The 25,934-nt window shown below is 47.0% G+C and overlaps 2 protein-coding genes across 2 annotated transcripts in view; both read right to left on the bottom strand.

The window, feature by feature from the left end:
- LOC114656918 (neuronal calcium sensor 1) overlaps positions 1 to 2,477 on the bottom strand; it is a 73,486-nt gene extending 71,009 nt beyond the window's left edge. The window contains exon 1 of the mRNA XM_028808534.2: positions 2,102 to 2,477. The gene's annotated coding sequence lies outside the window, so the exon portion shown is untranslated. The remainder of the gene's footprint in view (positions 1 to 2,101) is intronic.
- Positions 2,478 to 13,792: 11,315 nt separating this feature from the next.
- gpr107 (G protein-coupled receptor 107) overlaps positions 13,793 to 25,934 on the bottom strand; it is a 194,725-nt gene continuing 182,583 nt past the window's right edge. The window contains exon 18 of the mRNA XM_028808533.2: positions 13,793 to 15,686. Coding sequence (XP_028664366.1) covers positions 15,596 to 15,686 — 91 coding nt within the window. The 3' untranslated portion in view covers positions 13,793 to 15,595. The remainder of the gene's footprint in view (positions 15,687 to 25,934) is intronic.

Genomic DNA, 25,934 nt, shown 5'->3' with positions numbered 1-25,934 from the left:
ACATTGTCATTGGGCTCCACACACAGACCATAGGGTTAGACTCGCCAACACCTCTTCCAGGAGCAACCCAACGTTTTCCAAGATGGTCTCCCATCCAAGTAACGGCCGGGCCCAAACCTGCATAGCTTCATGTGGATGGCCTGTTCTGAAGTGCAGGTGGCATGGCTTCACTACACCAGTTCCACATGTCCACAATGAGAGTACTGGCAGGTGACATGGCTCGCTCAGGGCCATGGGGTGAACCAGGGGTGGGGAATACGTAGACTTTGTGCTTTACACTTCAAACACCTTCAACATTAGGTGGGCAACACTGGCCACAGAGACCTGAGCCCCACAGACAAGCACAAAGCCACCCCTGCATAGCTTCAGGTGGACGGCCTGCTCTGCAGTGCAGCTGGTGATAACAGATGGTAAGAGATTTGTGACATACCAGTGGGCTCCTGATTTAAGAAAGGACTCTCCTTCCATACAGGCTACATCCGGTTTCTCGATCTGTTTGTGTCCTGCTAGGTCACCTGCTAGACATTAAATATCTCTGTTTGGTCCAAATGTATTCAAAACCCAAAGAACCAACTTCATATGCAAAGAGCTCTTCCCAGACTGAGATGTGCTCCCTGTCCAGTGGTGGCTTCTACAAGGAACCACACAACCCAGTAAAGAACCATCTGAGCACCAGGATGTTTAGGAAAGTGATTGGGTTTACTTGGCACTGGCACGTTATGAGTGGGTGCGGGTGTGCCCGGGTGATCTGCTTTTCACTGAAGGCAGCTGGGATAGGATTAGGCCACCTGATGGGCTGGATGGGTAAAGCCAAGTCGATTACGTTTAATTCACGTTTTAATACGTTCTACATAACAGGGCAGCGTTTGCATGTTGCAGAATAGAAAGGCAGGAGTTCAATAATTAGCGCAATAGACGTGCGACGGAAGGAATTTTAATATGAAATACAAAAATAAGAGGAGACGGCGAAGCACCACAGACGACAAAAGAGGCGAGACACAATGGCACGAGAGGCCTGGCATTGTCTGTCTGTCGGTCTGTTTTGTTCTTTTTTCCCTTCACCGGTGAACTTCTCCGAAGCTTCAGTCGTTCTGCGTGTAACCAAATAGCACAACGGGTTGAAAACAAAAACAGTTCGTTCACACGTCGAGACACGGCGGGCGGAGGGAGGCGGAGGTAAGGGGCGATCCCCGGGGGGATCCACGCCGATCGAAGTCTGAAGTGCCTGCGAGACGCCGCCGCGCCTCACTCGTCCCCTGCTCGTAACGGCGACTTTCACTAAACGGAGAGCAAAGGCGGCGCAAACTGAGCTCCATAATAAAGCGAAGCACAGCTCGTCCCAGCCGGTCGGGCGCTGATCCGCCCATTGTTATAATAATTCTTGTCAGTCACTGTCACCGGCGCATCGCCCAGTGCGCTCCCAAGACGGCGTCTCTTTCCTTTTCTTTCTTTCATTCTTCGCCCCGCACAGTAACGTGAAGCCATTCGCGAGCGCCACGACTCTCCGTGCCTGTCTTTAAAGCGATCTGTCAGGCGGCACACGTAGAGACCGTGCGTGCGCAATCCGCACTACCAGACGCAACAATTGCGCATTCTAACGTGACACGCGTTTCTTTCTGGTTGATGTCCGCCGAGTCGTTTTCTCGTGTTTAACCCCCCACGCCAGCATTTTCTTTTCGTCACGTGTTTGAGGTGGTCTTTTAAGCACAAGAGCAAATCTCGGAGGTCACAAAAAAGAAGAAGAAATAAATAATAACAATAAACAAACACTGGAAAGCAAAGATGCACGCGGGCACACACATGCACCCACGTTTCCAGTTATTGTCTTCCCTGTCCGGCATGCCCCCTTCTGTATGTATAGTACTGCCCCCGGGGTCGATCCCCCTCTATTTGTGCCACGTCCAGCTCTTGCGTATTCAGTGCCAGCCTTCCCCAAACGGAAGTTTTAACAGGAGGCAGAATCACCGAATGGCAGGCGATGCCCTCCTCCAGGCTCCCCGGACCTGTAGCTCAGCTCCCCCAAAACGCACAACAAGCCCACCCCCCCTATACCGTGTCCCACGTACTCGGCCCGTGAGCGGAAATGAATGTTTATAATTACCAAGTTTGACAAAGCGGGTTTCTTAATCCAAGCAGGCAGCTTCTTCCCTTTTTTTGCGGCGCTCCTTTAATTTATCATTATTGCGATCTCCCCGGATTCCCCAACGCCGACCCTCTGCGCCGGTCTCTCGCGCTCTCTCTCTCTCTCTCTCTCTCTCACTCTGAGTGCGGGTGTCCGCGCGCATCGGGGGGAGCGCCGTCCTGACATCACGTGGGGAGGGAGCAGGCGCTTAACCCCTCGCTGGCCGGGCTCTTCACGCACTGCTTTCGTTTCATTCGAGGCGGCGTTTCAGGACCGTCCCGTGGACAGAGCCGCCAGCGGGGTCACCCCGATTGGGGGATGTTAGCGGGACTCAGATTTCCACGCGCCGCCTCCAAACCATTGTGAACGTGTGGGTGGGCTGGAAGGAGAGTTTTCGCGCGGGGTCACCGTTAAAGTGCACGCGTGTGTGTGGGGAGGTGGGGCATGGCAGGGTGGGATACCAAGCAGCCACCGGCGGCTGTGTCCAGTGGCAGAGCAATGAAGAAGACAAAAGGCCCCTGTCCGAAATCCACGCTCAGTTTGTTTCGCTTCCAGCTGCTCGGTGGTGAAACATGGATTCTGGATCACAGCCAAACCAAATAACCTGTCAGCGGCGTGAAATACTAAAAATGGACCGCTGAGCAAACCCTGAGGAAAGAGCAGAAGGAACGGGGCGCCTTAGCCGTTAGCGAGCTTGATGGGCAGAACGGTCAAGTTTCTTATAGCGGTGCATAAACCTGGCGTCATCATATCATACAGCGCTGTCATGTTTAAATGGCGGGGCAGCTGATGCCCAACGGACTACACAATCAATCGGTCAAAGGCAAGTGTAGTGAGTACCTCAAAATGGGAGAAGACAACAGTGCTTTAAGCGTGGAGATCACAGAAACAAGTGGAGCTTCTTTAAAGCTCCTCCACAGTTAAACTGCACGAGACATTGCAGGGCACGCCCATGTAACTCGGCATCTGCCAACGGGCTGGGTTTACTAATTAAAAGTCTCCTCGGGTACAGCAGGCAGGCAGTCGAGTGACTGGACAAAGATGGGGGGAGTTTAACGGGAGGACTGCTGTAGGGACACGGGGACAACGTGCAGACGGCGCACAGATGAGTGGCGCTAAGACAGGTAAACATGACTGTTACTACATTACAGATAGATATGAAAGGCACTATATGATAGATAGATGTGAAAGGCAGTATATAAAAGAAAGAGATAGATATGAAACACACTATATAATTAACAGATATGAAAGGCACTATGATTGATAGATACAGTAGATAGATAGATGTGAAAGGCACTATATGATAGATAGATAGATAGATAGATAGATAGATAGATAGATAGATATGAAAGGCACTATATAATAGATAGATGTGAAAGGCACTATATAATTAACAGATGTGAAAGGCACTATACGATAGATAGATAGATAGATATGAAAGGCACTATATAATAGATAAATGTGAAAGGCACTATATAATTAACAGATGTGAAAGGCACTATACGATAGATAGATAGATAGATAGATAGATAGATAGATAGATAGATAGATAGATATGAAAGGCACTATATAATAGATAAATGTGAAAGGCACTATATAATTAACAGATGTGAAAGGCACTATACGATAGATAGATAGATAGATAGATAGATAGATAGATAGATAGGAAAGGCACTATATAATTAACAGATGTGAAAGGCACTATACGATAGATAGATAGATAGATAGATAGATAGATAGATAGATAGATAGATAGATAGATAGATAGATATGAAAGGCACTATATAATAGATAAATGTGAAAGGCACTATATAATTAACAGATGTGAAAGGCACTATACGATAGATAGATAGATAGATAGATAGATAGATAGATAGATAGATAGATAGATAGGAAAGGCACTATATAATTAACAGATGTGAAAGGCACTATACGATAGATAGATAGATAGATAGATAGATAGATAGATAGATAGATAGATAGATAGATAGATGTGAAAGGCACGATATGATAAGTAACTGAACCACAGTGACTCAGCATATAGCGCCATTCATGGCTTTTGCTTTCCTCGTCTGTTAACAGACTATACCTCAGGTGTAGTGCACCATATAGCGCCCTTAATGACAAGAGAACTAATCCGTATGTAAAAATAAAATCGCTCGCTATTTGCCGCCGCTCAGTCTTTTGCATGCTTTCCAACTACATGGAGGTGGGCTCATTATAATGGCGTGTTTAAGTGCTTACGTCAGAGCGAGTAGCGGGCATATAGCGGCGCCGTCCCTGATGACACCCTGAAACATTAAATGTGAGAATAAAAATCACATCTGTGGTGTTTATCATACACGCCCCCAGAATTCAATGCGCGCGTATGTTTTCGTGTGGGTTATTGTTTAACTTCCACTCTCCTTGTTTCAATACGTATACGGCTCAGAGTGGGTAGCACACCCACCTCATGGGGGCATGGAGATCTGCACACCCAAACCCCCCGTAGATTTTTTTCGCCTTAAGCTGGTGGTTGATTCCAGTTTGGCCGAGTGCGCGTGCGGCTTGTGACGACTGGCTTCTTGTCCTGGACGGATTCCTGCCTTGCACCCGGTGCTGCTAGGCTCGGCTGCGAACCCTCGCGGCACTGCATTGAAAAAGTGACATAATAAAATGTGTTTAGAAAGCAAACTTGTTTCTTGCATTTGTTTTTTGCACATCTCTTACTACTTCTATATCGCCGCTCGCCGTCGCTCTACACGTCACATTCAGGTCTCCATTGCTCGTTTATGCCGTCTGCTGATTTTTACTTTTCGAAATCGAAGGCTGCCCTCCCCACTCGTAGCTCGGAGGTGCCAGGGGATGTCTGGTACGTTTGTGCGGATGGGCTGCTCGGAGGAGTGTACACCCTGCTATCTAATGTACACGGTACGACGGTCGCGCTTTCACAGCTGTGATTACTTCCTTTATATAAATACAAATTAATGGCCACGACTTCATTTTTGAAAAGCACAAAGGGAGACGTTCTAACGGTCATTATTGCCATGGTACCCGGGGGCTGCACAAATAGCTGAGTCCATATCCGTATCTTTCGGTTTCCACCTTTTCAAACGCAAACAAAAACTTTTCTTTTGGTGTATTTCATTGGGGTCCAAGTATAAGAAAACTGCCACTTGTGGTACCCCGGTGGACGCGTCTTCATGTGTAATTATGAAAGACGTCCATGGGTTTGACCTGGAAAACCCCTCATTTAAGCCCATTTTTGGACCCTACTTGGTGCAGGAAATGACACCCTTATGATACAAGAGTGAATCAACAGGAAAGAGCTGAAAATGTGCAGACCACATCAACAGACCCCCTTATGTGACAGGAGGGGTCAAAGTTACTCCTTATCAAAAACGTAAAAAAAACCCGAGGCTCAGTAATACAGACATGTGGAGTGTCATTGCTGTGAAGTTGAGGTTTATGAAGATGGTTATATTTTTAATATCTGATTGTTGACTGGTGGTCCTAAGCGCCACCCCCCAGTAGGTTAAAAATGACAAATTTCAAACATAAGCACGTGGGGTATCGTTGTGGACTATTTTTAAGGTCTCTGGTTATGAATATGATGTGATTTGTTTCATTTTCGATCCATCACTAGTGATGTAGACCCCAATGGACCTCCATCAGAGGGGGAAAATCTTTATTACAATCAAGACTACTTCACTGAAGCACACACTTGCTGACATAACTCTTATTTATCACGAACTTGTAAATGTAAACAATTACATTTCTTATGAACACCCCCAATTAGGGGGGCTTACACTAAGTCAGACTTTTAAATTCTGATATCACCTCATGAAAATAAAAATACAATATATATATTTAACAGATTCAGCTGGTTAGAGACACACACTACTGTAGATTTCCGCTGCGGTACAAACATACAAAGATAAACTCGCTCTTGTTATTCATTTATGACGTTAGGTTTTCTTAGTGAACCGCAGACACATTTTTTAAAATTCATTTATTTGCGTGTTTATGCTTAGTATCCATAACTTCCTATACCCGCTCACATCACCCTGTGCCAGCCTCGCCACTTCACACCTGCAGTCACTGGCCCAACAAATGACGTCACAGGGTCCTGTGGCTGATGCAGTCTCAGAGGGGTCTGCTGTTGGGGGTCTACAGCCGGACCCTACTCGACACTGTCACTTTCACCTGTCCAAGGTGAGAGGGTGGGCTCGAGTGAGTACCGTATTTCGTCACTGTGTGCGTCTGTGGCAGACACGGGTGCAAGAGAAGTCTGGGCAGAAATTAGTGCAGGTGCATTTTCCAACCCGCTGAATCCGAACACAGGGTCACGGGGGTCTGCTGGAGCCAATCCCAGCCAACACATGGCACATGGCAGGAACCAATCCCGGGCAGGGTGCCAACCCACCGCAGGACACACACAAACACACCCACACACCAAGCACACACTAGGGCCAATTTAGAATCGCCAATCCACCTAAGCTGCATGTCTTTGGACTGTGGGAGGAAACCGGAGCGCCCGGAGGAAACCCACGCAGACACGGGGAGAACAAACCCAGGTCCTCAGGTCTCCCAACTGCGAGGCAGCAGCGCTACCCACTGCGCCACCGTGCCGCCCTGCTGGAATTCGTTTACGTTAATCCAAGGAGCCATGAAGTCCTCGTCCAGTCACGTGAGGCGGTGCCTGAAGGCCAGAGCCTGGTGTGCGCGCCACGGAGGAGCCACCAATCAAAACTCAGTATTCGTTAGAGCCCGCCCTCCCAGCTTTGATGGTTCAAAATGACAGCTTCATTTCAATGCATAGAGCAATGCTGAGCGGACCACCGTGTGAGTTTATTCAATCCCACCGCTGGCTCCCTGTGTTGCCACTTCTGCCACCTGGGCGTTTGTGACAGAACAAAAAAAAAAATAGCCATAATTATAAAATGCCTTCAGTCAATGGCCATCACAAAAAAAAGAAACTGTGTAACATGTGATGGATTGAGCAGTAAGGGGAGAGCGTCCATGCTTTTATAAAGGGGGAGTTTTAACAGGGTGGCAGTCACTACAGAGATGTTGTGAGACGATACGTGGATACTGTGTTATATGACAGATAGAAACGAAAGGCACTATATGATAGGCAGATAGAATTATAGGCAAGGCACAATACAAAAACAGGAAAGTCATTAGAGAATAAACAAATAAGAAAGGTGCTATATAACTGAAAAACAGATGAAAAAGGTCAAAATATAAGCGATGGAAGGTTAGACAGAAATGGAAGTGGCGTAGTGGTGGCGCTCCTGCCTTGCAATAAGGACACCGGGGGTTGCTGCTCCCTGCATGGCGTTTGCATGTTCTCCCCGTGAGTCTCCTCACACACTCCAAACACATGCAGGTTTACCAGAATGGCATTGCTAAACTGGTCGGGTGTCTGGTGAGGCTGATCAAATCCCACCCTGTCCCAGGTTGGCGCCTCATCCAGGGATTATTCCTGCTTTGCACTGGATGTTTGCTGGGTATATTTACTTTTCAAAAGTGATGGACATTTACGCCTGGCTTTAAAATTATAACGAAAACCCAAGGTTAGACCCCTCGCAAACTACAAGCGAGCATCTGCTTTACTTGGGTGTTGGATGCAAACAGAAAACGCATTTGCGTTTCCAGTCATCTGCTATGTGGTGTGGTCTTGGTGATCAGATCCCACCTGCTTTTTAATGTGGTCACGTCATTCGAGAGACTTCTGGTCACAGACACCGCACGTTAATGGCAGGTGTGAAGGAGACCAGCACCAGTGCAGCTGTACTGGGACTGTCAATCACAGGGTCCCTCACAATTAAAAATCTTCAGATTCACCAAACCTGCACTTATTTGGGAACGCTAGAGGAAGACCCTCACAGATGTGGATTCGAACCGAGGCCCCCTGTGTCCAGGGGGCAACCGGGCTACCTACTGCGCCACCTTGCTTTTGAGTGCTGAGTTGTCATTTCCGATAGAAGTTGAAACGTTGACTCGTGACACTCGTGCCCTCCTATATTTAAGTTGGTACAGTGGAAGTAAAACTACATAACTGAAGAAATAAATCTGATGTCTAACAACTGAAAAATATGCCGGCGAGTCTACAAGTTTCAGACTTGTATAGCGCCATGCACGGTGAGAATTGCTGTGGCCTGAAGCCGTGTGGCCCGCCACTTACAGCACAGTGCAGTCTCGACGATTCTTTGCGACTTTTAGTTTCAACCTAGCGCGTCCAAAAAAATAAGAACGAACCGGAGCTGAGAAAGAGCTCGGCGGCTTCAGCTGTTTGCTTCAATTAGTCCACCACGAACAGCTGACACTAAATATTAATCCAAAGTCTTTATTATTTATAGCACCTTTCATATTGAGCCCATCACAAGATGCTCCGCGAGGTAATTCAAACATGAATGTCGCCCACAAGCCCACGAGCAGCGTGCCGCCCGCCACGTCCGGTGTCTCATCTTTAATTTATCCGCTCTCAGGTGCGCAGCTGCTCCGGTTGCGCCCCGCATGTCAGGCGCTCATCCGCGGATACTCCTTCGCGTGTCTTTTGTTCTCTTTTGACGGGCTGACTGAGGCTGGCTGGGCGAGGAGAACCCGCGCACGCGCGCAGTGGAAAGGGGGAGGAGCCAAGCCGTCGTTGTCCTGCACAAGCGGCCCGCCGTGATCAAGGCAGTAGGTTGAGTGGTCCTGGGGGGGGGGGGCATATATATATATATATCTGCACGAAAAACTGAACACCGAATCCAAGATTTAAGCTGCCTTTGCGCATCTACGTTCGCCACTTTAAATAAAATGAAACAAAAGGTCTCGCAGCTAAATGAGTACACGAAGTTTTCACGTGGGGGCCGCAGTCCTGAGCACCCGCTTTCTGTGCAGCCTGCGGTGGCGCCACATGAGAAAATGAAACCGACGGGCGACCGCATAATGCAGGGGTCCTCAACCTACGGGCACTTGAACGTGTCGCCCGCACAGCTCCTGTACCGAGTCTAATACCAAAGACAACTCAATTTAGAAATTAAGAACATGGATACCAGTCTTTTATAAATTTATTTAATCCCATGACTGAGTTATTACATTTTTTGGATGTACAGTATATTGAATCTGATTTTGTGTGTGGATGTGGGCACTGGACGCTGCTGATGCCAGGGGGCCACTGTGCAATTCTAATCCAGTCCTGACTGAGGTTCTTACCTGCATGTCCCCCACAAACTGCCAACATGTCCATCAAATAAAACCCCAGACGCTGGCCAGAAGCAGCAGACATCGCTGGGCACTGATTAGCTTTACACAAACCAGTCTCGCCAGTTTAAGCAGCTTCACCATTGATGGAAGCCGATGCCAGTCCTGACAGCTTTGGTTGCAATGCAGCAACAGACCCAGAAAGGCTGCCAGGGAAAATTCACACATATGGCAAAGCCTCACTTGTATGGGCAAATTTAGGACCCCCGGGTACCCTGACATGAGTGTGTTTGGGATGTACGAGGTAAACTGGATGTGCCCGGAGAAAATGGCACACAAACCCATGAGGAGGGCTGGCGTACCTCACATCAGCCAGAAGAATCGAGCCAACCAGGAGTTCAGTCAAACCCCAGAGCTGCATAGCCAAACTGGGGAGCGTCGGCCTGCCAGGCACTGGGCACCAAACGGCTGCCCTAAATGCTTTTGAAGGTTGTGCTTTTCTCTCGTGTGCCCACTGACTGCCCATGATCTACACACATTCACCTAATTTTAATGAAATTCCAAATTCATCCAACAGTAGAATGATAAAAACAAAGAAGAGTTGGAGATGCCAGCAATGCCAAGAGAAGACTGCGAGTGGGCGACAGAGAACTCGAGCATTAAAGACTTCACATTTGTCACATTTTGACTTTTATTATATTTTTTCTTCTATATATTTTTGTTATGTACTCCACAACACACCCAGAAACTAAGAGACCCCCACCCTGGCCTTTGTGCCCTTCAGGCGGTCTGATCAGCTCCGAGGAGGGGGGTCATATTTGTGCCCGTAATTACAGATGCGGGTGGTCATTTGTCTCAATTTATCCAACACCACATTTCACGAATGTGATCTGCTCTGTGATCGGGGTGGAGGGGGGGGGGGGGGGGGTCCCGGATGTCATTTAAGATGTGGGAGTCGAGGACTGCAGAGGTGACTGGTGCCCACATGTAACCCAATCCTCGTGCCGCATGCCATCTGTACCTCATACTGTCTGCAGGTGGCGGAAAGTCCACTTTGATTTGAATATTCAGTAGAGATGTGGATCAAGTCGGTGGGCAGCGGCACTGAAACAGTGGGGACCTCCGGTCTCTAAATGAAGCCATTAATCTTCTCTTTAAGAAAGTATCCATCACAGATCACATGGCTGGTAACCTAAAATGTGCCAACTTCACCATAACAGAATTCCGGGTTTAACAATCAACCCCTGGAGCTTGGTGGAGTGAAGTCGGGAGGTTCCTTCTGACTGTCAGGTCAGTTTCTAACCCACTTAACCCAGGCCATGGGGGGATTGTAGAGTGGGTGGAGCCTATCCCTGTAGGCACAGGGCACAAGGCAGGAACAAACCCGGGTCAGTGTGCCAGTCCATCACAGGGTGAACATACACACACACACACATCCAGCATGCAGACCCCACCCAGGGGAGGACCCCCAACACACTATTTCACAGATTCTTCAAGGCCCTGTGTGTGTCTGGACAGGGATTTCCCCCTCTAGTGGCCATTCCTGGAAGTGCTTTTTGGAACCTGTGTGCTTTGGCACTCCTTGTTCATGACAATAAGGTGTGGTGTAACATGGCATTCAGTCCGGTGACCCATAAGCTTCACTTTGGTCGCGTCAGACCACAGGACCTTCTTCCTGCTGACTTCAGAGTCTCCCCATGCGCCTTTTGCCAAGATGTCCGCTGGGTTTCATTTTTCTCTTTGCCCCTCTCACATAAAGCTGTAACTAGTGGAAGCCCCCCAGGCCTGCACTGCCTCTCCAGCCTCAGTCGCTGTAGCTTGTCACTCCTTCGGTGGTCTCTTGATGGCCTCCCTCACTTATCGTCTTCTCCAGTTGTCATGGGGGGTCTGCTGTGCCGTTCTCTTTCCATTTCTTACTGACGTGTCTCCGTCCCCTGGCTTGTGCTCTTCATGGAGTTGCTTGTTGTGTTCCTGTGTCTCCCTTGTGTAGATTAGCCCACCATACTGACTCAAGACAAGTTGGCTCTTCCACATTCAGATGACAATCAAGTGCCACCCCAGACAGGTGACCGCCCCTGAGCTAATGAAGGGACTTCTAGCCCCAGCTGGCTGCCCCCCGTGAGGATGTAGGGGTGTCACACCAAAGGGGTGACAGGTACCTGGTGTTTTACACCGGACACTAATGTAGACCACTCTGCAGACAGCGGTTTTCAGGTCTTTGTCACAAAGCCTCTGTGATTCAATGTTTTAGGAAAACACAAAAGCAAACCTTGTGAGGGGTGAATACTTCTTGGAGGCGCTGTGCGGATTTGGAGTTGGACATTCAGCTGGATGAGATTCTTCTCTCTGACTGTTTTGTCACATACATGGCTGTCCCCTGCCGGGTCCCCAGTTAACGCCGTCGGCTCTTCTGCTTTCAAATACGCCCACTCACCTCATCCCTGACTCGCTCTTTCCTACTGTGGCCGCCTGCCCATTCGCTGCTGTGGTGGCGCCTGGCGTCTCGGCTGCCAGCTTTGTTTTGGCACCAGTGGCTGTGGTCGAAGGTTTTGTGAATGAAACGTTTCGTTTTTCCCCAGGAAGACCCCCCTGTGTGTTTAGCTGCGGAGACGTTGAAGCTGCCATCTCAGCGATTCTGGCCTTTCAGACCCCGAGCGTTGGTACCAGTTTGACTCCTCAGCCTAGAAGAGTCGAGAGCTCCTCCTGTAAAGCTGATCTAAAGGGCCCCCCAACTCAATGTCAGCTTTGAATGATCATTTTTCACATTTAGATTCTATTTGTATTAAATGTATGCTGTCCCCTGAAATTCTGTGGGACCACCCTGTGGCTGTTTAAAGCCCATAGAGGCGGCTCTCGGCAGGGGTGCACCGAGGCTGTGAAGGACTTCAAGTGCTTTATTGTTTCTCTGGTTTCCAGATTATTTGGCTTGTGGTTTGGGACTTTTAGACAAATCTCACTTTACTCCTCTGAGCATTTTCCCTTCTTTTTCACTTTTCTATAATTGAATTGACACCTTTGTTTGGTATGTCTGTACAAACCAAACTTTGATGGTACTTTCCCTTGTGTGTCATATTTTGGTGACTCACTGTATAAAGCCAGCTCCTGCTTTTTTGGGCCTGTGTAGGCCGAAGCCACTAGCTGAAAGTTAGGGACTGGCTGATTTAAGGTGAGCCTCTTCTGGCCTGGCCTCTGTAATGGGTCAGCCTCTTCGCTGTGTCCGAAACTCCTTCTCAGTGTTGTCTCTGATCTGCCAGGCCTCCTGTGGGAGGAGCCTAAGGAGGCGGCTGGAGTGCCAAACCCAATAGTGTTGAATCCAAAGCTTCAGCGTCTTACAAGAGCTTCAGCTTACAGTGATGGCGGCTTTGTGATTTCCGGTTCTCTGTGTTTGGTTCAGATTTGGATTCTCTTGCCTTTAACCCCTGCATTTGCTTTAAGGTATCAATGATTTCTGGTTGGTGTTCTTTGGATTTGTTTTCTTTTAGGCCAGGGGTCCCCCAACTCTGGTCATGAGGGCTGCAGGTTTTCATTCTAACCCTTCTCTTAATTAGTGACCAGATTTTGCTGCTCATTAACTTCTTTAAGACCCGTTGTTTCTTTTTCCTTAATTATCAGCCAAACCATAATGAGATACAAGATGAGCCCAAACAACTGGTGTCCATCACACAATATCTGAAAATAAAGAAAGATGGAGGTCTCAGGAATGTCGATCTTCTCAGGTCCTCTAAACATTTGACCAGCACTCTTAGAAAAGAGAAAATCAGCAATGTCAGAAATGTCTGCTATTACACAATGAGAGCACCAACAAGCCATGGAATGAAAGAACGAGTTTAATTAACAACAAGACTCAGCACCTAATGAAGCAGTTAATTAAGTCTTGTTGTTAATTAAACTCGCTTCACGATGAATCAGATACACCAATGGAAATTAAGGGACAGTGCAGTTAGGCCTGAAGCCAGGAAGACCTTCTTTACGCAAAACAGTTGTGGGAATCAGAGACAAACTATCAAGACATGGAGCTGAAACCTTGAGAACCTTCAAGAAGGATCAGGATGAGACGTTGGGACAGCTTAGCGTTTATCTAAACAAATGAGCCTGATGGACCAAATGGTCTCCTCTCGTTTGTCAGACTCCTTCTGTTCTTATCAAAGGTCGTCCTAATGTTCCTCCTCTCCATTTTTGTGAACACTTCAAACTTTCATTATTTAAAAGCCAGGGCGGGTTGTGAAGCCTACCTTTGAGTTTTGGGGCCAGGCTGCCTGGGGTGAGGACAATCCACTGGGCCCAGACCTGAATTCCGGCCGCTCAAAGTGGAAGGAGTTCACAACAGTCATTCTGAAATCTTACCTGCGCCGCCATTTTCTGCTTCCCCGATGTTTATGGCTGCTGTGGCAATTGCCACTCAAATGAATGAAATCTCACGATGTGTGACGTCACGTTACCGGCATCTAGAAAACAAAGGCTTACAATTGACAAAAAATGACAATTGACCATACAAGATGAAGGCAAACACATTTAAAAATTTATTTTCCATTACCCATAATGCAGCAAACACTTACAGTTCTTACAGTATTTTTCGGTTTCTGACTTCTTCTAGGAAAACCTGCCAGGACAGTTTCTAAAGGTGCCCCCTGGCATTACAGCGTGAATGGAAACTTCCAGAATGCCCACCTGCAGGTGAACCCTCTCGATCCGCTGGATGAAAGGCTGCAACATCATGTCGTCATCTACGGTCCTTCCACTCTCGCACCCCGCTGTGAATCCGCGCTTACGACGAGTGCGACTTCTCCATCGCCGTCCAAACTCTCAACAGAATTTCACTTGGAAGACCCAGGGCTGCAGTGCCACGCTGGTGTAAGAACATCACATGTCCAAACAGTGAAAAGCCAAAGATGGCGCTGCTAAACGTGTAGATGCTGCCGTGAATCTCTGCCGCGATGAAAACACGTTACGGTAAATCAACAAGGCCGCTCTATCGTCTTGATCTTTACGTGGCGCCATTCTGAATCATTATTGTCGCCTCCACTTTGGGGCTCCTAGGTGCCAATCGCCAGTCACATGATTGAGATCTCAAGCTACGAGATGTCACATTACGGCGGCCATAAAAGGTTTTACATTTAATAAGAATATTTAAAACGGCTAAACCCAGAATGCAGACACATTGTTTCCTCTCCTGCGCGTGGCTGTATTCCTCTATTAGTACCTACCAGTTTCTAAAGGTGCCCCCTGCCTGTCAGCGTCGATGGAAACGTGAAGAACGGCCACGTGCAGATGAACAAGGCGGCCCCCCAAACACACAGCCCTGTATTGCTGGCACGCGTCTCCATCCGCCCTCCAGCCCTGATGTGACACTACGCTTACAGTCGAGCGACTTTTATTTTTATTTTTCTACTCGATAACAGTAACATCTGCCAGGCCTCTTGTGGTCCACGTTGCCCTACAAACCTCTAATGTTACCCCCGACTTCAGAAACGGACCGCTGCTTGCAGATCTGGCCTGTGCATGTGGCCTGAAAGCGACCGGATTTAAAACACAAAACTCACACACGATACCCTAAGATTAAGATTAGTGAATAAAATCAGAAAAAGCAACGTTTTAGGGAGGCACGGCCCCTCAGAAAAACACAAAGGTGGTCACAGCAGTCCTCTGTTTAACACGATTTTAAATGTGAAGGCTTTTGAGATCACCGTCCCAGCTCCCCGATCGACAGACGAACAACAACAACAACACGTAACACGGCCCTCCGCCCCACACAGAGGACGTGAATGCCGAGGCTCACTTCACAGGCGTGGATCATCAGTCACGACATGACGGCTCTCAGACAGCACTGCATATGGAGACATAAAAAGGAGATTTGGGGGGACAGCGGGCTGCGAGACGTCAACTGCTGCCAGCCCACCAGCTCTTTAGCATCTGCACACATGCGTGGTAAAGAAGAAGGTCCCTCTCTACATTACTGACCAATCACAGTCCTCAAAGAAAACGGCAGGAGAAGACGTTTAGCATCGAACTGACAAACGTCAATGAAAGTTGTTAGAAAGGTTTACACTTGGAATTAGGATAAGAGAAGTCTTTAAATAAGGAGTGCCGGCTTTAAATCCCCCGACGAAGGCTTTACTGCGCTTCGACGCCAAGGCCAGTTCAAGTGAAGCACATGTGGACTCATTTTTTTAAACACGCATCCCGTTGAGAGGAAAAAAAACAAAGAAAAAATAAAGAAAAAACCCAACAGTCCCGGCTGAAGAGAAGTCGAGGTCAGTCCAGCCCTGCTCTTGTGGTCTTTGTGAAGGAGTCGGCGTCCCGTCAGGCCATGCACTCTGCGTTCGAGGAGCCGTTCGACGCTTTCTTCACCTTTTTGATGCCTTCCATCATCCCGGTGGTATTTCCTGTCACCCTATGGCACAAAGGAGAAACAGCAATTACTACCCATCAGCGGCGTAAAGGGAGGGGTGCGTCATAACACATTTATATAGCGCCTCTCCTGTGCTCAAAGTGCCTCACAGATATTCAGGAGAGCACAAAGGGAATAAACACAAAGATGGCCTTAATAACGAAGGACACAAACTGATACCACTCAACGCCGTCAGTCCTCGTTATCCACTGGGGTTACGTTCCTGACACGCCCTGTAGATATCGAAGCACTGGCCCTGTGAGGAACATGGGGTTAGGTTCTGGTGGAACGCCGAGTCAGGTGAACGTGTCGGCCCCCCTCGAAGCTCGGTGATGATCCTTCTACTGTTTTAGGAACCTCACCATCACTTTTACGTCCTGCGCAGTCATATTTGACCGTTTTCTTGGCATTCCGCCACAGGTCCCGAGTGACCGAGACAGGGGAGACCCGAGGACCTCACTGAACCATCCAGTCGCTAGCGAGTACAAAGGGCAGGGACTTGAGCAGTGCGTACTTGTGACCCACACTTACTGAAAATCCCTCATTCGTGGGGAACAACTGCAAGCGCCAGTCCCCATCACAAATAGGGTTCAACGACTTTACCCACACCTCTACGGTGCCAGGCAGACACAGGTTCATCAATTCAGTGTGGTGTGTGTGTGCAGCCCCAAACATCTAAGGGCACCGCAGCCCTAGTGTCATCGTCCAGGGGTTTGGGTCACCATCTTGATGACTCGAGTGTGATCGTCAGAGCTCCCCCTTGGTAAAGCTGGCGTGATTGTCCTCTTAGAGAATCAAGTTCGACTGGCAGAGTTTCCTCATTGGTAAATCTAGCGTAGTCGTCAAACGTGACTGTTGGTGCAACGACCTGTGGCGACCCGCTACCAGTATAAACAGCAGCAAATCACAACCAGAAGTGGGCCGCAACCCTGTGGTTGAGAAACTCTACAATCACTGATGTTTATAATAATAAAAATAATAATTCTTTGCATTTATATAGCGCTTTTCTCACTACTCAAAGCGCTCAGCAATTGCAGGTTAAGGGCCTTGCTTAAGGGCCCAACAGAGCGGAGTCCCTTTTAGGCATTTACGGGATTCGAACTGGCAACCTTCCGATTGCCAGTGCATATCCCTAGCCTCAGAGCCACCACTCCATCTGTTTATCACCACACAGAACATTTGTCAGTGCCAGGGGGGGCTCACAGTGGTGATGCTGTGCAGAAAAGGTGGAGGCCGAGACAAGACAGAGTCCCACTCTCAGTGCTCAGAACTGATCTCTGCACGGCTGACTAAAGGAGCTCTCCCATTGGCTCCCACTGAGCTCGACACTGGCAGTCCACCACAGTGCAGATCGGTCACCCGTGTGGCGAGGGTCTGTGGTGACGAGGATGGGATTTGCACTGTGGACAGGTGGGGTTACTGCGCAGAACAGGTGAGATGTGACTGATAAGAGCTCAGCAGACGTGACCAGAAGACGCTCCGCTCGCACCGTCCAGAGGTGGTCACTGTGCGGCTGACTAAAGGAGCTCTCCCATTGGCATTGCAGGATCACAACTGACCACAGCGCAGATCTTGGAGATGCTGCATGGTGGGAGTCCACAACAGATCAGTTACTTACCCCACGTGTTTATGATTTTTGGAAATGTGCCTATTAGGACCGAACTTGAGAAATATTTACAGGAGGAAGTAGCAGGCAAATTCAAGGAGCCTCAACTTTGGTGAAAGGAAAACAAAAAAATAGAAAAGGAAAAAAAAAATCAATAAACAAACAAATATAAAGACGTCCAGAGCAGTTAAAACAGTAACCCGTAGACGTGAGCGGAGCCTCCCGCATTCCCCCTGAACGCCGCCACTCCAGGGAGTCTTCCTGGCGCAGACCATCCATCACACGCCTTATGTTTATTAAGATGTCGGACGGCACTTTTGCTAGGATTTATTTTTATAAGCAGTTACAAGGTGAAGCCTTTTATTTATTTATTTATTTGCTCTGCACAGACTGCTGTTAAATTACGCCACAGACTCTAAAGGCTCCTCTTGGTAGTTTATAGGTTTTAGTGGGGGTGATTTAAATAAAAACGCATTTACTATAAACCTCTTGATAAAGTGAAATAAACCGAGAGTAATGTGATCTTAAACCCTTGGCCAACACCGGGATGACCGTCTATAATTTCTTGACATGGCGAATGGCCTGCTGGCAAACCCCGACTTTGGTCCAAAGCACAAGCTACAAAAATGTAACTGCACACGCGGCACAGCTGCCACTTCAAATCACACAATTTAAAAAGTGTCCCGTTAAGCCCTGCTGCATTTGGGATCGCTGCCCACTGGTACCTGCCCATCAATTATTAAGCAGTCCTTCTATTTATAACTCCTATCGAAGTGATGGCTCTTTTTCTGGAATTCAGCATTTCCCGTTCAGCCAGCTGCCGCATGGAGAAGGCTGCAGGGGGCGCGTCGCTTGGCGATGGGGTCCCACCGATGGGCTCACACACCCCAGTTGTTTACCCTTAGTACTTCAAGTGTGTGTCATCGTTACACTCATCTGTTTAAAGCTTTGGTCTATAAAATTAAGAAAAACTTCTTCAGGAAAGGGGGGGGGGGGGGTCTTGAAAGTGATGACGTGGATATATACAGGAGAACTGTCATCGGCGAGGGGTGGTGCCCCTCTGGGCTGTACGTCCTCACTCAGAGCTGCTGGATTCAGACTGCAGACCGCCGCCATCTTCTTCTAGCCGTCAGGTGCATCACACGTGCCCTTCAGTCTGGGGGTGCTGATCTCGTTGCCAGATCAGGTCAAAAATCGCTGGACACGTCACATTTACTGATGGCATGCTGGGCACATTTGTGCCTGCCCCCTTTTTCTGCCTGAAGGAGTTGCTGCTACATAAATAGTTAACGGGTACGACAAGTTCATCTGGAGATGACCATTAAGTGAATTGTGCTTAAAAACTGGGTGGGAACGATTAGCCGGCTCGCTGAGTGTCACGCTTCTAAACCAATCCGACGCCTCATGAGTTCGGAGCGGGTAAGAGGTGCTCTTGTTATCCTGGTCTTCTGGGGCCTCATGTATAAACGGTGCGTACGCACAGAAATGTTGCGTAAGAACGTTTCCACGTTCAAATCACGATGTATAAAACCTACACTTGGCGTAAAGCCACACACTTTTCCACGGTACCTCATACCCTGTCGTATGCAAGTTCTCCGTTAGGTTTTGCAGACTGGCGGCACCCAGCGTTAAAGCAGTGCTACTGTTCCTGTGTGGTTAGCCTTTCTTAGATCCACATCCACTAGCGAGCTTGAGAGCTTCACAGTTTGGTCCTGCCTCGCGCTGTTTTCATGCTGTGGCTGGCGCGACACTGGAAGGATAGAATAATTAAACATTACAAAGATATTTCGATGTTCCTTAAACGTTTTGAAGAATCGGCGTTCTAAGCTTACAGACGGTTTAACGTCTATTACAGAGCTGATTGTGTGGCGATTGGGTATTTGGAGAAAGAAAAGTTCTCTGTAATAAAGCATTTCATTGAAGGTCACGCATGGCACAGCAAGCCTCTTGCTGTAAGACATAAACAATCACTGCGCCACCGTGTTCCCATGTTTAATAACATGCTTTAACTCATATCATCATGAAAATGATATCACGTATACTTCTCAGTATTTTAATTACTCACACAGCTGTAATATTACGAACGTAAAGGATTCTGTGTCTTGTCGGAGGAAGAGCACGTAGTGATTCAGGTACACAGAGCACATACTGTAGAAGATCAAATACAAAACAAAGCATTTAACGTGCTACTTTAGTTATGATGGGATTTGAGAAACTAGTAAATTAAACGATTTTAAGATGAAGTTTATGATGTTCTACTTTAATGACAAAATAAACTACGTGATTAAAGTGGAAATTTCGAGATTAAAGTTGACATTTCCTGCTTTTTTTACACTGTGTGCCTTTTTTCACTGTCCCCTAATAAGCTTTCATATGACACTCAGACGGTGGGCTACGACTTGCCTTTTCACGCCGACTTTGATACGTGACAACTTTTTTATTTCGAGGACTGTGCGACTTTGTGAACTTGAGCTTTCGAGTTTCTCCGACACGCTATGTCACTCGGTCAACTTCCTTTTGTTGCTTATATCCCTGTTTAAACCAACAAACAGTACGTTTTTCTTTGCCTCCATTTGGTATTCGCTGAAATTCTTCTATTTTTCCTTGTACTTTTGCCGTTGCCTTTTCACAGAACGCTGGGCTTAAGGGCTATTTATATTGATTTGCATATTCAAAGAGGCGTAATTCTGGGAGGAGTTGGGGCGGGACAGCAAGCGCGTGCACGTGCGTTTATTTCCACGCTGAACGGGATTTATGTAGCTGAAGAACGCGGAAGTTGACGAACGCACAGATTCCTGCATCTGAAATTTTGTGTGCGTAAGCACATTTCGGCTTTTGTGCTTACGTCATGTTATAGTGCGAATTCTACGCACGGCTTTATGCATGAGGCCCCAGATGACAGTTGAAAAGTCTTCTAATAAAAAACCTCTTAGACTTATACAGTGGGTATAGAAAAGAATCCCCCCCTTCGAAATATTCCCTTTTTCTTTGCTTTAGAGCCTTAAATGAAAACACACACACAAATATTTTTTCCAGCTTTACTTACTCAATGCAATCTCTAACATCCAAGTGAAAGATATCACAGCTACAGTTCAGAAGAATTTCAAAAAAATAAAAAAGCAAGAAATCCTGAGATGACTAAAGGATCACTAACCGCCCTCCTAAACTCAGTCAGGTGTCAGTGCCCACCATCTCCATTGCAGACCCTGGTTACTGGCTTCCTTCCACCTGTGATCAGCTGTAATCAGTGTGATTAGTGAAGCTCTTCCTGGTCCATTCATTCCCTTGCTTGGTGGACCAACTGACAGCACACAACTGACTCTGGGTGGCCAGCCACTTTCAAAAGATCTCAGGGATGGAGTTGTGGACAGACATAAGGCAGGAGATGGAGACAAAAACATCTCAAAGGCTTTATCAATCCCAAGGAGCTCAGTAAAGTCTATCATAAAGAAGTGTTTGGTACAACTGGGACCCTCCCTGGATCCTCCAAACTTGATGGAATAGCGAGGAGGAAACTGGTAAGAGAGACCAATGGCCACTTTGAAGGAGTTGCAGGATTTGATGGCACAGAGTGGTCATTGTGTGCAGGTGACAAGCGCTCCACAATGGCGGCTTGTTCGGGAGGGTCGCACTTCTCAAGAAAGGCCACACTAAGGCTCATTTGAGCTTTGCCAGAATGCACCTTGAAGATTCTGATGCCAAGTGGAAAAAGGTCTTATGGTCAGAAGAGACCAAAATCCAACAACTTGGCCTCAATACCAAACGGTCCACCAGTGCAGCTCACCATCCACAACACACCATGCCGACAGTAAAGCATGAAGGGGGCAGCATCCTGTTGTGGGGGGCCTGGGGCTCTCGTTAAGGTGGAAGGAATACTGGAGGGGGCAAAATCCCATCAAAGTCTTGAGGAAAACCTGCTACCCTCTGCCAGAAGATGGGCAGAATGTTCACCGTTCAACGCAATATTGACCACACAGTGGCTGAAGGAGAAAAAAGTGAATGTCCTGGTGTGGCCAGTCAGAGCCCAGACCTAAATCACACTGAAAATCTGTGGAAAGATCTGAAGATAGCAGACCACCAACACTCATCATCCAATGTGACCGAACTTGAACAGTTAAACTGTAAAGAAGAGTTGGGGGCAAATATCACACAATCAAGGTGTGCAAAGCTGATAGAGAAGAATCACCACATTAAAGCAAAAGGTGGGTCACCAAAATGACTTCGACATTGGGGGGCTGATCCTTTATTAATCTCAGTACGTCTTGTTTTGATTTGTTATCATTTTTCTGAACTGTAGCTGTGATGTTTTTCACTTGGATGTTATCAGCTGCATTGAGTAAGTAAAGCAGGGAAGAAATATTAGTTTGTGTTTTCATTTAAGGCTGTAAAGCAAAAAAAATGGGAATATTTCGAAAGGGGGGGGGGATTCTTTTCTATACCCACTGTACATTTGTGTCATGTGTGACAGACAGCACATCACGCATTTTAAAAATAAACATAACCTGAGGCAAAGGAAAAGCTCAGCATATACACTGGCATTCGACGGTCTCAAAGGACGAATGGCAAACGTGAACGATACGCCGTCACCGATGCCGTCTGCGCTCGCTGAAGTGTAGGAGTCGATGTAAGCCTGAAAGAGTTGGCAGCCAGAGTGGTGAATACATGAAGAGCAAAACTGACATCTGAAGTAAACTGAGAACTGATAACAAAGAACCACAGGAGACGCACATTTCGGTGCTCAAAACACCCGAATTGACAAATCTGCCTAACCGACGTTTACACATGGAGATCAGCAGAGGCAAATCCAAAAAAAACAAAATGAATTGTTATTAAGAGTAACAAGGTGAGCAAAGCGTCAGGAACCAATCAGAGAAGGGCTGGGTAATGAGCACAAACCAATCAGAGCACAGGTAGAGTCTAAGCTTTCAAAACTCTTCACCCCCCAATGATCCACAGTGCAATGTTGAGTCGGCCTTCTCAAAAGTGTCTGGATGTCCAATAATAACTGCATATGGATGTAAAAAAAAAAAAGGGGGGAGGGGGGGCTAATCATCATCATCATTTCTGGGCACTTTTTGGATCAAAGCGTCGTCACAGAAGGTCAGGGATGAGATTTAAGACGCAGACAAAGACAAATAACAAAGTCAGAGACGTGTTATAGTCTTTTAGCATCAACACAGACGTGGACTGCCAGTCTTAACAATTTGTGTTCTTGTGCCCCATCTGCTAGGCCGTGTTACCCTCCGACAGCGGGGGTCTCTCCCTGCTTTGCTTCTGTAGCAGTTTAGGATGGCGCACACCATTAAAGGCCCTCCAGACTGCCTGAATGCTGCGTGACGCTTATTCACAGACTACTCTGGTGGTCACGGCAGGGCACGCGTGGCATTCTCCCATCTCCGTTAGAATGAGTGGCAGGAATGCCAAAGCTTGCGTTTACTCTTTATGACAGCTCGGCAGGACGCAACATGATCGGGCACTCTCAGATTACAAGTCAATCACAACATTATTTTCCTCTTTAAAAATAAACCAACTGCCAGCTCACCACCGCCCCGCCACGCCATGCAAAGTTGATACGGCAGCTCATTTGCTTATAATTAAAAAAAAAAAAAAAAAAAAAAGGGCTGTGATTTATCTCCCCCACACAGCAGCAGGCTGAAACGTGTCCCCAAGTGCAGCCCGGTCACCTCTGCCTGTAGAAAGACAAAGTGACTGACAGGCTTATTAGGATGCGTGTGAATCAGTGTCCCCTAGGTGGAGACGCGCGGCTCTAAACAAGCCGGCATCCATAATCTTTTAAAAAGAGGAGTGCAGTGCCCCCCGGTCATTACCATGCAAGCAGGCAGAGGATCCAAACACAGCAGCCTGGCACCGATTCCCATGGCGCAGACTGCCTCTCGTGCTCTGGCCTCTGCCGTCATCCCCCTTAGTATTCAGATCAGTGTGTCATGCAGCACCCAGCTGCGGAGGAGGTGAGCACAGACACTTTAGCATCAGCACTGCGTACCTGGAGACAATGGCGGCCGTGAGACCCCAAACCGTTCCTTGGGAGAATGCAAATGGCACATCAGGAAAATTAGACAGCCGAGTAGACTCAAGTAGAAAGTTTGGTCTGATGTATGAGCCACAACGTTAATGCCCACTTCCTCAAGCTTTCATACCCTCTACAAACTACAGCCCCCCCAAGAAAAGCTGGTGACAGGGTTATGAAGGGATGGCTCATCCTATCAAAAGGCACTTCTGTTGGGACCTCCTCATCATTTCTTGCTGGCTTGAGGCCTTATATGTTCATTTAATCGAGTAACAGCTGTCTGAGATGAACCCAACATGGTGCCAACTTTGACCGGCCTGTGTAGCGGAGAACACGGGCAGAACACTCCAAGGATTTCAATCAACAGCAACTCCATTCTCTAAATCAAGCTTTTTAATCCGAGGCGCCAAATAAGAAAATTGGTGGCATATTGGGACGCAGCAAAGGACTGTTATCATAATGTCTAGATAAACTAGGGGGCTTCACTCCCTGCTTGCTTAGCTTGCCAACTTCACATCTCTGCCACTCGCAAACAACAAGTCTTTGAATTCTCGCAGATACGCCTCTTCAGTGGGAGGCAACACTACTTCTCCCTGATGGCAACATGAATTAGATGATCTACACGTCTCCGACTTAAAGTTTAAAGCCTTATAATATCTACGTACTCCTGTCATATCACCCATATCCATATATTCGACCTCTTTTCGCTTTTACCCTTTCGTCAATATCGCATTGAGTTTTGATTCCGTGTTTGGAATTACATTGTGACAATGCAACGTATAACTGCCCGTGAGTTCTCTCTACACGAACTGTGTCTGACAATAGCATTCACACAAATGAGGGATGATTGAACTGTGTGTGTGGTTGTAAACGTTTTAGATGTGGCGAGGACTTTTCCAAATCTCTTTGCATAAAGTCTCGTCTCGCGGGGCTTGAAATTTTCTCTCGCGGGATTTCACTTTCATCAAAACTTTTAATTCTCGCGGATACGCCTCTTCATTGGAGGAAACACTACTTTTCCCTGATGGCAACACGGATTACAGTTTAAATCCAAACAATATATTCGATCTCATTTCGCTGTTCCGTTATTTCACAGAGTAATAATTTCCGTTTGTTTCCGCTAATATGATCTTTACTCTCAGTTTTTGAGACTTTTGAATTTTCGTACTTCCATTATCTTTTTATTGATCTTGAATGGCGAAGACCAGCGCTGCTCTCGTTATCCTGGTCTGGCAGACAGCATGAGTTGGATGAACTGTCTACAGTCGAAACGTCTCCTAATATTACGATGTACAAATGTGTGTCGTGTGTGCAGAGAGCGCAGCACATAACCTCATGCCAGAGAAAACCTTTCTGTAGCATCAGATTATACCCTGGCATTCGACGGTGTCAATGGGCGAATGGTAAACGTGAACGACAGGTGCTGTGTGTGCTCTTGGTTGTTCAGCATTACGATGACAGAGTCGATGTAAGCTTGAAAGAGTTCTCACCAACTATCGAAAATCCGATGTAAGAGCCAATCTTAGAAAGTTAAAGTTTTAAGTTAAACTCATATTAATGTTTGCTTTATTTAAATAGAATATAATTTCTTCCATAGTCATAGACAATGATATAGTCTTTTCCCCCTATAAGTTTGTAAGAGATAGAATCTTCTTGCTATAACTGAGAAAAACAGTGTGTTAAAAAGTTTTGTTGTGTTTAGAGCAGGTCACAGTAAACAGGGACTTGAAAGATCCATTTTTAAGTTAGAAATGGGATAAGCATACAGTTTTCTGACCGTTTTGAAATGGTTCAGAAATTATAAAAGTGAATAGTAACGATTTAAGATGTAACAAGATTAAGCTTAGAATTAAATTTTTCTTATTATAACTAGTCATGTAGCCCGTTACAATAACGGGCGCTAGAACAGTAGTGCATAAACATTAGTAGGAACAGTCTGTATTAAATGGCAAGGGACTTTGACCTCATTCTTTTTGTTGGTCGTATTTTTCTTTCTTTCAGCCTTTCTTTTGTTGATGTTTACTTGCTGAGCTGACCGTTCTTCGTGGGCTGCTGCCGTGTATTGTGTGTCTTTAATTTTCTGTGACAGTAATACTGTCTTGTACTGTCTATATTCAATAAGGGTTTGCACAAAAAGGCGAGCCTCAAAAGGGCGACCTCAATTGTGCGCCGCGAATAAAGGCGTTTGTAGATAATTTAGTTCAAATGGCTCTGGAACATGTGAAGAGCAACAAAGGTGCAGATCTTTATTTACACGTGCCTTTATTCGCTGCGCCCAATTGAGGTCGCCCTTTTGAGGCTCGCCTTTTTGTGCGCTCCCTGATTGAAGGATACCGTCTTGTACGTCCATAATATACCTTTAATTTTCTCTGGCGGTAATACAGGCGTGTACGTCGGTAATATGCCTTTAATCTCCTCTGACAGTAATACTGGCTTCTATGTGGCTGTAATATGCGTCACTGTATCGTGCACCTTTAATTTCCTCTCGCAGTAATACTGGTTTGTATTTCCGTAAAACGCCCGGAACTTTCTCTGACAGTAATATCGCGTGTCGCACCGTGCCCCGCGCATACGCACTTCACCAGAAGACACCCACACACGGATACCAGGACACACA

This window comes from Erpetoichthys calabaricus, chromosome 9, assembly GCF_900747795.2.
Source record: "Erpetoichthys calabaricus chromosome 9, fErpCal1.3, whole genome shotgun sequence".
NCBI classification, from domain to species: domain Eukaryota; kingdom Metazoa; phylum Chordata; class Cladistia; order Polypteriformes; family Polypteridae; genus Erpetoichthys; species Erpetoichthys calabaricus.
Note: the sequence above shows the minus strand (reverse complement) of the source record. Positions and strands in the feature narration are given on the sequence as shown.